The following is a 13,205-nucleotide window of genomic DNA, read 5'->3' on the forward strand; positions in this document are numbered from 1 at the left end:
ATGAATTCAGAGAAAGTGAATTATTTTCTGATATTTGGTAGTGTAATGAAAAATAAGTTGAAAAACACTTTCCAGTGTTTGATTATGTCATGGAAAATGAACTGTAAAAATAACTTATTAATGTTTTATTTTTCTCAAGTTTATTAAAATAATGAGAAACAAATCTTACAAATTAAAAAGTTGAATGAAAATGAAATTGAAAAAAAAAATATAATTTTATAAATTATCTCAAATAAAATAAATAATAATCAAAATAATAAAAATCAAATTTAAAAAATGAAAAAGATAAAAGATGAAGAAATTAAAATAATAATAATTAACATTTCATAAATTATTTCAAATAAAATAAGTAACAATAAAAATAATAAGGATTAAATTTGATAGATGAAAAATTTCAATAAAAAAATGATAAGGGAAAAGTAAATAACAATTATAAAAACGAGGATTAAAATTAATATAAAAATTAAATTTTAATAGATGAAATTAAAAAATAAATATTCAAAATGAAATATATATAGCTATTAAAAGTTTGAGAATCAAATTTAATATAATCAGCAAATAATAGGACATTTCTAAATTTTTCATAACTTCTAGAAAGTATTTTCCGCCTAAATTTTTTTGAAAAACACTTTTCTAAAAATCAAGCTAAATTTTTCTTTGATTAAAAAGTGTTTTTCGTTAATCAACTTTACTAATGATAAATAAACACAAAAAAATTTAAAAATTAATTTTAAAAAAATAAATATTGCCTAATCCTGGAAGTAGAAAGAGAGCTTGGCTTTACTGAGGATTCTCCCCAAAAATTCATCTTGTCCTTTCCCAGCCCAACCCTAACCACCCAACATAGCTCAAACCCTAACTGCCACCACCAGGTCTAATAGCACATAAATTTACGACACAACCCTAACAAACCACCCAAAAAGAACTCCAACCCAAGGAGATCACTGTACTTTAAACACAAATACAAAATCAGAGGGGGTTTCGTCAGAGTCTCAGAGACCATGTTTTTGCAAGAACCAGTGTTATATGTAGCAAGTGCAGCTTTAAGGTGTTTGGTATTGTTTGCTGAGCTCCGGAAACCTGATTCGAATCGTGAAGCATCAAAGAAAGCCCTTGAACATAAGAAAGAAATCACTAAGCATTTGGGTCGTCCCTTTATCCAAACAAACCCTTATGAGGTGTGTGTGTGTGTCAAAGTTTCTATTTTTGTAGAAAAGATTGGATTTTTTTTGCATTTTTTGATTTAGGCTTCTTTTTTTTTTTGGTTTTAGAGGATTATGTGAATCTTGGTTCTAGGGGTAATTAATGGAATTTAGGTTTGTTTTGGTTTATTGTTTTCTGGAGGATTCTGTGAATTTTGGTTATATGGTCAGATAATGAAACGAAGAATTTTGTGAATTTGGATTATAGGGTTAGTTAATGGCATATAGGCTTTGTTTTTATTATGTGCTTTTGGTTTTATTATATGCTTGAATTGTCATTTATCTGCAAAAGTTTGAGTTTTGTTTGTGATAGTGGTGTTGAGGTTGATATTGCAATAAGGGATGTGGGTGGTTTATTGTAGGGAATAGGGATTGGGGGGGGGGTCTGGGTGTTTTGATGTAGATAGGTGCTTTAATCGTTGTTTGGGATATGAGGGAGTGATTGCTTGTGCGAAATGGAATGGGATTAAGTTTCCAGTTTTGTTGTGATGGATGAAGTTTCTTTTTGGTAGTTGAAACTAAGTTCATTTCAGATTGAGTTATTTGTTGAACTTTTCAACTGATGGGTTGGAGCTTAGGCCTCTTGGTTGATGAAAAGTTCAAATTCTTGCGTGACAATGGAGATGGGGGCCATGAGATTAAGATTGCGATGAGGGATCTTGGTGGTTTAGTGAAGATAGGTAATTTAATCAGTTTTTGGAACGGTGGGGAGTGACTCCTTGTGCTGAATAGGGTGTGTTTAAGTTTCCAGTTCTGCTGGGATGCATGAAGTTGTTTTGTGATGGTAGAAACTAAGTTCAATTCTGATTGAGTTGTATATTGAGCTTTTGTACTGGAGTGCTGGAGTTTAGGCCTCTGGGTCGATGTTATAGCATGCTTGAGTTGTCATTTATTCGCTAGAATTTTGAATTTTGTGTGAGAATAGGATGAGGACCATAAGGGTAAGACTTCAATAAGGGATGTGTGTGGTTTGGTGGGTTATTGTAGGGAACAGTGATTGGAGAATTAGGGTGTTTTGGTGAAGATAGGTGCTTCCATCAGTTTTGGGGATGTTGGGGAGTGATTGCTCATGCTGAATGGGATATGATTAAATTTCAAGTTTTGTTGGATGGATGGAGTTATTTTTGGTTGGTGGAAACTGGAGACCAAGTTCGTTTCTGATATATTGGAACTTTTGTACTATTGTGTTGACCTTGGGTTGGTGCTATAGTACTGTTGTCATTGTTTATACAACCATAAACCGTTATAATATTTCCTGGTGTCTTCAAACGTGCCATTTGTTTTCTAGGCCGTCTATAATTTGTTGGCTGCTACCAAGCAACAAATGCTCAAAGTTTCTAACGTCAACTGAATACATGAAAATATCCATCAAATGGAGTATATTGGAGTCTCTTCTATATCATAAACTAATGGCACATGATTATTAGGTAAATTTATATGAGTCCACCTTTTTTGAAAATGATACTATGTGAACGCAGATGGCTGCTATGTTCAGTAATAGCCTCGTGCGTGACTGACTTGACAGGTTCGTAGTAGGAAGAAATTAAATTTGAAGACTTGGCCTTGAACCAATATGATTGCTATAACTGGGAAACATAGATATTTGTTCTTTCTATGCCTAATGAAATTTGGATGGAACACCAAATTTTCCATTATGAAGCCTTCTGATGGCAATTGCTTTGTGGAAGATTTAAACTGCTTCGTAACAATCAAGCCTATCCTCTAAACACTATCCAATATGGCCATGTTCTCATGTGAAAATATAATTGATTGGAATAGAGGCTTTAAAATTTATGGTCGGTTTAATGGTTTATCAATATGCTGCAATTGTATATTTTTATTTTTCAATTGGACGATTGGAATCTATCAAGCAAGCTTTGTATGAACTGGTGATTCTTCCTCTGCGGAAACCTGAGCTCTTCTCACATGAGAAACTTCTTGGTCCACAAAAGGGGGTATTGTTATATGGACCTCCAGGCACCGGGAAGACTATGCGTGCAAAAGCTATTATCAGAGAGTTTGGAGCTGTTTTTATAAATACAAGGATCTCTAATCTGATGAGCAAGTGGTTCGGCGATGCACAAAAGCTCGGTGAGTATAGATCGCATTTGAATCGCCTCTCATTTGCTTGAGCTGTCTTGCATTTAGCAAAACAATGATGATTTAAGATTATTGCCTTGTTATTCTAAAACTTGCTGTCACCCACCGACTCTGTTGAGTGAAATTTAGTTTCACTTTGATAATAGAAGCAAGGTAGTACTTTGTGAACATTCTTAACTAAGATTGAACATTCCTAACTTGTCCTTTTTGAAGATCTTTATTAGCAGCAAGATTATTTTGAATGGTCTATTAGCTTTAATAAACAGGGCACTGTAGCTTGCTTATCTAATGGATCTTACTCCGATGAATGAGCTTGTGAAATGATCAAAATATTGGTATTTTTGTTGCTGTGTGGTATTTTTATATATCCTGCATCAGGGATATAACAGAAGTAACTGAATGGCATGCACTCTTGCAATTGTGAAAGTGGTCATTACTGTATTTTGCAACTACATCTTTGTGTTGAAACCATCCCTCATTACATTCTTTTCTGCACCTGAATCCAAGCAAGGTTAAGCCCAGTTACATGTCCGGTTTGCATTCCACAGGTCACCCCATCCCACAAGCAGCAATCTGTACCCTCTTTCCACGACTCTGTCTTGGGATGCTGGCAATTCCATGAAGCAGAGCTATTAAAGGAAAAGGATTCTTTGAATCGGAGCAAAGAAAGACTTTGGTCATGAGCACAAAAATGAGATGAAGAAATTGTTGAAAGGAAATGGAAGAGAAACAGAATGAAAGAGAGGGACGGTGGTGAAAACCCCATGTTTGGCCTTACAGGATTTAGTATATTTGGGAGAGATGAGGAATAAAGAAAGGCATTGTTTGTATATTTAGTAGTATATTTATAGACAAAGCAATCTTAGGTTGTATACCGACGAAATCGAAGTCACTGACCGACCAAATCTCAAGTACAAGAGTGAGTAATACGTGCGCCAAAGCAATGGGGGCACTAAAGACTTTGCACTTATATATCGTTTCTCGTGACCCAAAATTACTCTTTGTGTGCGCTCGGTAATGTAGAACAGTTTAAAAATCGTGACAGCTTAATTTGAATGTTTAGAGAAGCTTTTCCAAATTGTATTTTAGCAATGAGATTTATGCGAAGATTGCTTTGCCCACTAAAATATAATTTCCAAGAAATTCAAGCCACAAAATCCTCAATACATAGGAAGAAAACTTCTTGATGATTTACACTCTTAGTTTACTCACAGCAGAGTTAAAGAGTCATCCTCGCCTTCTTATGTCGACTTCAATCCAATCCAGTCAACACGTTCTGGCAATAGTTTTGTTGAACCGTTACTAGAAAACTGACAAACAATGGAGAATGGAGTTTGAATGTTCTTGCACTCAAGATGCTGTGGGATCGGTCCTCCTAAAAGGTCTTTCTCTTTCAGCATCAACAAGGAAGAAGCAATCTTCATTTGGTCTGTCCTTGATCTCCAAGTCTTCTGAACTTGGATGTATAGATATTGTCCACTCTTCGTGTGGTGCTAAATATGGAAGTGAAGGTTCACTTGCAAATACCTCCACAATACCTCCACACAAGGAGAGCTGTGAGCGTCGGTAGCATTAATTTCCAAAATTAACATTTTTGCAGCAAGTCTTTGTGCTAATAGATACAGTTCATGCTCTAATTAGAACTTTCTTTGTAGCTCGTTTGATAGCAGCTGTTCTCGGGGACATCTACCCCGTTATTATTCCTTGCTGGCTTATAAATTTAATACTAATTGAATCCCCCTTCACATGTACTGATAGATTATTCTTGCTATTATTAACAAGAATACGTGACTGTTTACTTGAAGGGTTAAGCAATTTATATGTTTCCCAGAAGAAGAAAAGCATTTCATAGCTTAGAAAATAGCAATGAATATCTGCTAATAGATACAGTTTGTGCTCTTCCTTTGCAGCTCGTCTGATGGGAAGTGTACGTTTCTGGGGACTTCTACCACTCGTCCTCGTCTTCTATAAAACTCCATGCCAACAAAAGGCAATATTGCAACCCTTGATACAGATTTTTGCTGGATATTTCCACGCAAGGAGAGCTCCCTTAACTAGTTGATGACTAAACAAGAGTATTGGACAGAGGGAAACAGGATCGTTCTCAGGTATCATTAGGAATTGTTTCAAGGAGGAAAAAGTATAAGGTTAGGTTTCTGAATGCCAGAGGCACTTTGACAGAGATGGATAAGGAGGTTAGTGACAACTCTATGGACTCTACTCTTGCCAATGTCAATGGAAGGTTGGAAAATTTGGCAACTTGTACTGAACCCACAATAGCTATAGCTCTGAACGAGAGGTGGCAGCTACACATCACCTTGGCAAGGTTTTAGGGATTCATAGAGATACAAATGATGGTTTGGTTGCTGAACATATTCGGAGGCAGATTGATACGAAATAGAAGGAATGGTTGGACTCCCTCTAAGTTCTTGCTCTGGTGCCCAGTTTATGAGTTTTGTTCTAATCTTAAGCAGATGCTACCATGGAATTATAGAGATTTAGGCAGTCTTTGTAGAAGAGGGGCTGCGCAAAAGTATGTTAGTTCCAATGATATTGAAGCTTTTTGTTTCTTGGAAACTAAAATTTCTAATTATACGAACACCGTAGTCAAAAGTATTTGGAGTGGGTCTAAACTGGAATGGTATAGTTTCTTAGCAATTTTAGCAATGTTATTGTATGTGTGTTAAGCATTATTTCACTTATAAAGCATTTTTATTTTTGAACAGGATGTCATAGCATGTGATGTTATAAATCCTGATCACATAGATGTGGAATTTAAATTAATTGGAGGATTAGAATCTGTCAAGCAAGCTTTGTATGAACTGGTGATTCTTCACCTGCGGAAACCTGAGCTCTTCTCACATGGGAAACTTCTTGGTCCACAAAAGGGGGTATTGTTATATGGACCTCTCTGATAATTAAAGCAACGTAGTACTTTGTGAACATTCTTAACTAGATTGAACATTCCTAACTTGTCCTTATTGAAGATCTTTATTAGCAACAAGATTTTGTTGGATGCTCTATTAACTTTAAGAAACAGGGCACTGTAGCTTGCTTATTTAATGGATCTTACTCCGATAAATGAGACTGTGAAATGATCACAATATTGGTATTTTTGTTGCTGCGTGGTATTTCTATGTATCCTGCATCAGGGATATAGCAAAAGCAACTGAATGGCAATTGTGAAAGTGGTCATTACTGTATTTTGCAACTACATCTTTGTGTTGAAACCATCCCTCATTTCATTCTTTTATGCATCTAAATCCATGCAAATCTTGTTGGTTCTGTGCTGACTAGAAACAGTTTTAGAAGTAATTAACTAAGTCTGCATAGTTGCTTTTTTGCTCCTATCGAAGTTTTCATAATCTGACTGCTGTTGATTCTCTTCTATGCTGTTGCAGTTGCTGCTGTTTTTAGCCTGACTTATAAACTTCAGCCTGCTATTATATTTATGGATGAGGTTGACAGTTTTCTGGGGCAGCTTCGTACTACAGATCGTGAGTTCTTAGTCTTGAAACAAGCTGCATTTGTGCGGTCTTCTTATACAGTGACTTGCAATGTGTTTACTGTAAGATTTGTGAAAGTGTGATAATATCTTACAAAAAATTATTTTAATGTTTAATGTTTTCCCTGCATTTGTATAAACCTATGTTGCTTTTCTTTTGCTTTAGATATAAAAAATGCTTTAGAACATTGTTTGTACCTGTTGAGATGATAGTCATTAATGTCTTACAAGTCACCAGAATTACTCTATTTTACTTGCAAATATTGCAGCTGGTGTGATAACAGAATCTGTCAGTCCAAGTGTTCTTTTAAATTTACAGGAATTGCTTCAATCTGTTCATAACTCTATAACTTTCAAAATACTCCCAATTAATACAAACCTGTTATATACATGGATTCTTTTTTCATAGAAGTAACGCCCAACTAACCTCGTAATTCCATTTATCTTCAACCATCCTAAGAAACCATGAAAGTTTTTTTGTTCTAAACATAATGTATCCCGTTGCAACTCCGAACACAAACCCACATCCATACCCCATTGTCACAGCTTTCCATCCAAATCCATCTCCAAACAATGTTGAATCATCTCCTTCATTAAAGCTTGATGGAGGCAATGATGGCGGCAATGATGGTGCTTCATCACCATAGCACTCTTTTAGTACTTGAAATCCACATAAACCCAAGTTTCCTTCAAATGAGCTTGCATTAAAGGTGTTGAATTGCTCTCCACTTGGTATTGGCCCCTCCAGTTGGTTATGTGAAAGGTTTAGGATTGCAAGAAATGTTAGACCCTCCAGCTCCATTGGAATCCTTCCGGTAAGCAAATTTGAAGATAGATCTAATGATTCCAAATTGGCCAAAATTCCCAATGATGATTGGATATGACCTGTAAGGGAATTATGAGAGAGGTTGAGTTGTTGGAGTGCTTTAAGCTTTCCGATCACCTTTGGAATTCCTCCCGTGAAATTGTTATTTGACAAATCGAGTACTCTGATGGTACTTTGTATCTTGAGAAGCTCAATTTCTACACCTTTCCATGTCATTTCTATGGAATAGACATAGCTAGAGTAATTTCTTGCTCTCATGTAAGTCATGTTTTGATCGGAGGCCATCATTGCTTCAAGACTATTGAAATACCCAGTTGGCAATGACCCACTAAAATAATTGTCAGAGATGTCAAAAATCTGTAATTTAGAGAAGGAATTATACGAAGTCGGACCCTTCACAAGACCTTGGAGTTTATTGGATTTTAGGACAAGAATTTTCAGCTGTGGAAGCGTTTCTAAAAAGTAGGGAAATGCATCCTCAATCTTATTGTTGCCAAGATCAAGAACTTCCAACATTGTGCAGTTGATGATAGACGGTGATATTTTGCCTTCTAATTCATTTCCATTGAGGTTGAGATATTCCAAGCTATTATCCTTTGAAAATGTTGAAGGGATGGTGCCTTGAAGATTGTTCATGCCTAGATGCAATACCGAGAGCATGTTGCTGAAGTTCGCCAAACATAGTGGCGTAGAACCACTTAAGCTGTTGTTGGACAAGTCCAGGACCTGAAGTAATCTCAGTTTGCAAATAGAAGAAGAAATCTCACCTGTCAATTTACTATTGGATGCAAGAATAAGGACTTTCAAGTTCTGTTGTTTGAAAATTGAACTTGGGATTGTACCATGCAAGTGGTTATTGCTCAAATCAAGATAAGTTAATGAATTGTGTTGGAGTTCACTTATATTGCCTATGAGATTATTGTTATGAAGGTCAAGATATTGTAAAGAAGGAAGAGCAAGCAAAAAGGATGGTATTGTTCCATTGAACAAGTTACCATATAAACTTAAACTCTCTAAATTTAAAAGGATATTTAATTGAGAATGGATAGGGCCTACTAGTTGATTATTGGATAAATCTAAACTTGAAAGATTAATTAGGTTTTCAAGTGAAAATGAGATGTGACCGCTTAAATTATTATTTGAGAGATCTAAAAAAATGAGGTTTACGAGATTACCAAGTAGGGCTAGATCTGACCTTATAATGTTAGAATTACGAAGAGACATATATTCTAATGACTTTAGATTACTGATTAAGTTGTTTTCTAAATAAACTGAAATTCTTGTATTAGAAAGATCCAACAGAGAGAGGACATTACTCAAATTAGACGAAGGAAAAGAGCCAGTGAGGCCTTCGTTGTATGACAGATCCAGTGATTCAAGGTTTGGTAGGAGAAAGATGTTATCCGGGAACTTCCCCTGCAATCCACAACCACTGAGGAAAAGAGATGACAAAGAAGAGGACAGATTCGTCAAGGAATTAGGTGCAACCAGAGACATATTTACAGAACCTAAAGCGAGATATCTTAGCTTGGTTAGGTTTCGAACAAGCTTGTCAAAAGAAATTGGTTCTGGACTCAGATAGTCATTGTCAGAGAGACTAAGTGAAACCAACTCAGTGAGTTGATCAAAATCATATGGAATTGGACTAGTAAGATTGTTCCCTCCAAGACCCAAGTACTGCAGGTGCTTAAATTTCCCCATTGAGGATGGGAGTTTTCCTTGCAATCTACAGTAATTGAGTTTGAGCGATGACAGAGAAGAAGACAGATTCATCACGGAAACGGGAACAACTAGTGACATGTTTACCCGACTCAAATCAAGTTCTCTAAGCTTGGTTAGGTTTTGAACAAGCTTGTCAAAAGAAATTGGTTCTAGACTCAGATAGTCATTGTCAGATAGATCAAGTGAAACCAATTTGGAGAGATGAGAGATTTCCGACGGAACTTGACCTGCAAAGACTGAGAAACTTAGGTTAAGATGTGTCAGATTGGAGAACTGGCTAAATCGAGAAGAAATATGGGAGTTTTGGAAATCATTGTCAGAGAGGTCGAGCTTTTGAAGATGATGCAGGGAGAAGAGGGTGCTATTGGGATGGAGGGTGCCAAAAAGCATGCTGCATGAGAGGTCCAGTGCAGTGACATGTCCGGTTTTCAGGTCACAAGAGACCCCATCCCACAAGCAGCAGTTTGTACCCTCTTTCCACGACTCTGTCTTGGGATGCTGGTAACGCCATGAAGCAGAGCTATTAATGGAAAAGGATTCTTTGAATTGGAGCAAAGAAAGACTTTGGTCAGGAGCACAAAAATGAGATGAAGAAATTGTTGAAAGGAAATGGAAGAGAAACAGAATGAAAGAGAGGGACGGCGGTGAAAACCCCATTTTTGGCTGGCCTTACAGGATTCAGAGTATATTTGGGAGGGATGAGGAATGAAGAAAGACATTGTTAGCAGTATTTATAGACAAAGTAATCTTAGATTGTATACTGACTGACATATTAAAACATGTAAAGACGAAACAAGAGTGAGTGAGTGAGTGAAACGCGGCAAAGTATATTAAAAGATTCCATGTTGACTTCAAATTGTGCAAACTGAATTGCTGTTTATTGGCAAAGTAATAATTACGCAAAGCAATGGGGGCGCTAATGACTTTGCACTTATATCCCGTTTCTCCTTGCCCAAAAGTACTCCTTAATTGTGTGTAACAATTAAGGTGTTTTCTAATTAAAAATATATTTAATATTATTTTTTTTTAGATTTTTTTAACATTAGTATAGTAAGAATATAAAAAAAATAAATATTTAGGAAATATGAAATATTTAATTAATTATGAAATATTTATAATAAGATCAGAACTTGGATGAAATGTGGGATTGGTCGTCAACACTTTATTTTGTGATTTGTCCGTTGCCTCCAAGTCGTCGATCGGAACTTGGATGTAAGGATATTGTCCAATCTTCACGTGGTGCTGAATATGGAACTGAGGGTTGAATTATTCAATTGCAAATATTTCCTCGCAAGGCAATATCTGCTCCCTTAATTACTTGATGACTAAACAGGAGTGTTGGAAACACGGCAATATTACTTAATTTCCAAAATTGACATTTTTGTTGAGATCAAACCCATGCGAGTGATGTGCAGCAAGTCTATGAAAATTTGCTAAAAGAAGAGCCATTCATATGGAGTTTAGACCACATTTCAGCTGCACACCATTCTAGTCTACATTTCTAGTTGCACATCAGCTTTAAAGGCTATTATAAGAAACTAGGTAGGTTTGTCAAATAAATAAATAAAATAAAAATGGCTAAAATATTGATTTATTAATGAGAATAAGAATAGGAACATGACAGTATTGATTTTCTAAATGGATTAAATGTCTTTTGAGGGGTTGATAATTTTCTTAAAATTAATTAATCCTTTTACTATTAAAAATCTTGTGGGGGATAGAAAGTTGTGGGAAGAAAAAGGATAATTATTTTCAGCTGAAATCAGTTGTGCCCTTCTGTCCTTTTTTCTTCCCCTCTTTCGCTGAATTATGCATGTATATAATAGGCCTCCTTTCTTTTGCGAATAATGAATGAAGATTGTTTTGCATGCGATTGTTCATTCTTAAATGCAAAACTAAGAGTCTTTCGCTGAAGTTTCCTAAATATGCATGGTGGTGTAGAACCGCTCAAACTATTATTTTACAAGTTAGACTTGAAGGAATTTCAGAGCAGCGTGCCGGAAATTAAAACAATATTTTGTGAAAGTTTAGGAAAACAGAGCATCAACCAGGGAAAACCAATCTTCATCTGGTCTGTCCTTTTCCTCCTTGACCTCCAAGTCTTCGCAACCAGTGAGTGGTTCTGAATATGGAACTCCAGGTTGAATTATTGATCAGTTGCAAATATATTTCCATTGTTGACTATGCAAGAATGTTGGAAACAGGGCAATATTAATTTCCAAAATTATAAAAATTTGATTATTTTTTTAAAAAATTAATATTTTATTATTATTTTTATATCATTTTGATGTGCTGATATTAAAAATTATTTTATTTTAATATATTTATGAATGAAAAGAAAAGTAACCGCAACCATATTCATAAACATGCTTTAAAAGACACCAAGGCAAAGACCAGAAAAAAGAGTGTTGAGTGCTGGAAATTAACATTATTGTTAATTATAATATGAATTATATAAAAATTATGATTTATGTTGTTATCTATTTTTTGGTCATCACAAAAAAAAAACAACAATTCATAAAATAAAAAAAATTGTTGAAAAAAATTAAAATAATATATCAGTAAAAAAAAAAATATAAATGCTCAAAAAATAGCCATCACTATTTACAGAAGGTGAGGTTCCTATCAACTTTCCTTGTTGACTAAAAATTGTGCAAAATCATGCCCCCACTAAGTAGTTGTTGCTAGACTAAAGGAAAGCAAGGCAAAGTATTAATTACGCCAAGCACTAATGACTTTACACTTATATATCGTTTTTCACGACCCAAAAAAGAGTACTGAGATCAAGTCTATCTGCTAATTCGAACTCTAAGAATAGGAACACGACAATATTAATTTCCTAAATAAATTAAATAGTGTTTCAGGAGTTGCTAATTTTTCTTAAATTAACTAATCCTTTTAGTATTAAAAGTAATTAAATAGTTATTTGACAAATTTTGATCATGCTTAATTCAATAATATTTTTTTAAAAAAAACCACTTTTCTTAATTGCTTAACAATCTTTCAATTTATATACTTTGATTATTATTTATTTATTTTAAATAAAAAATAATTTAACAATGAGATTATGTAAAACAAATAATTAAAAAAACTATATACAATAAAAAATAAAAATTGTAAATGGTTTAGAAAATATTTATAACACCTGAACCTTGTTATTTTGATGGAGTTAAGGGGTGGAAAGTCATTTCTTTCTTATAGTATTAATTAATAAAAGATAAATATTTCTTACAAAACATTAAGTGATGAACAAATACCCCTTGCATAAAATTAAACTCTTTAACTCTTTAACTCTGCAAGCCCACTTGTGGCTTATTAAGAAGTTTTCTTCCAATTTTGTGGCTTTGAATTTCTTGGAAATTACATTTTAGTGGGCAAAGCAATCTTCTTATAAATCTCATTGCTAAATACAATTTGGAAAAAACATCTCTAAACATTCAATTACCGAGCGCACACAAAATCATTGCTTTGCGTAATTATTACTTTGCCAAGAAACAACAATTCAGTTTGCGCAATTTGAAGTCGACAAGGAATCTTGTTTTAATATACTTTTGCTGGGATTATTTTAAGATTTATAGGCCTGCAGATTGAAAATATTATGTATGCATAACTGAAAAAATAAATGATAAACAAAGTCATCTGCACCTTATTATGTCCAATCCGCAGCTGTACAACAAGATTAAGTAACCAATAAATTCATTCAGCTAATATTTTCACACCAGGAGAAGTCCTTCAATTCACTAACACAAGTGCTAATAAATAAGGTAGTTAATTGTGAAATTTTTATAGTAAGATAAAAAAAATTAAAAATCGTGACAGCTTAATTTGAATGTTCAGAGATGTTTTTCCA

At 34.6% G+C, this 13,205-nt stretch overlaps 2 protein-coding genes across 3 annotated transcripts; one reads left to right on the forward strand and one right to left on the reverse strand.

Annotated features, from left to right (window-relative positions):
• The first annotated feature begins 784 nt into the window (after window positions 1-784).
• LOC118058048 (uncharacterized) lies at window positions 785-4,394 on the forward strand. Of its 2 annotated transcripts, none has more exons than XR_012167569.1 (3): window positions 785-1,178; window positions 3,155-3,293; window positions 3,851-4,394. XR_012167569.1 is itself a non-coding variant. In XM_035070765.2 (3 exons), the coding sequence occupies exons 1-3, from the start codon at window positions 1,002-1,004 to the stop codon at window positions 3,922-3,924; spliced, it is 471 nt and encodes a 156-aa protein (XP_034926656.1). In that variant the 5' UTR covers window positions 785-1,001; the 3' UTR covers window positions 3,925-4,386. The 2 variants fall into 2 exon arrangements, 1 of the variants encoding a protein (XP_034926656.1); XM_035070765.2 differs by having other exon boundaries at window positions 3,074-3,293; window positions 3,851-4,386.
• Window positions 4,395-7,210: 2,816 nt separating this feature from the next.
• Window positions 7,211-10,012, reverse strand: LOC118058045 (receptor-like protein 9DC3). Its single transcript, XM_073403678.1, has 2 exons — window positions 8,906-10,012; window positions 7,211-8,359 (listed from the first exon to the last, which is right to left on the reverse strand). The coding sequence occupies exons 1-2, from the start codon at window positions 10,010-10,012 to the stop codon at window positions 7,211-7,213; spliced, it is 2,256 nt and encodes a 751-aa protein (XP_073259779.1).
• Window positions 10,013-13,205: the final 3,193 nt, after the last annotated feature.

Source organism: Populus alba, chromosome 12, assembly GCF_005239225.2.
Source record: "Populus alba chromosome 12, ASM523922v2, whole genome shotgun sequence".
Lineage (NCBI taxonomy): Eukaryota > Viridiplantae > Streptophyta > Magnoliopsida > Malpighiales > Salicaceae > Populus > Populus alba.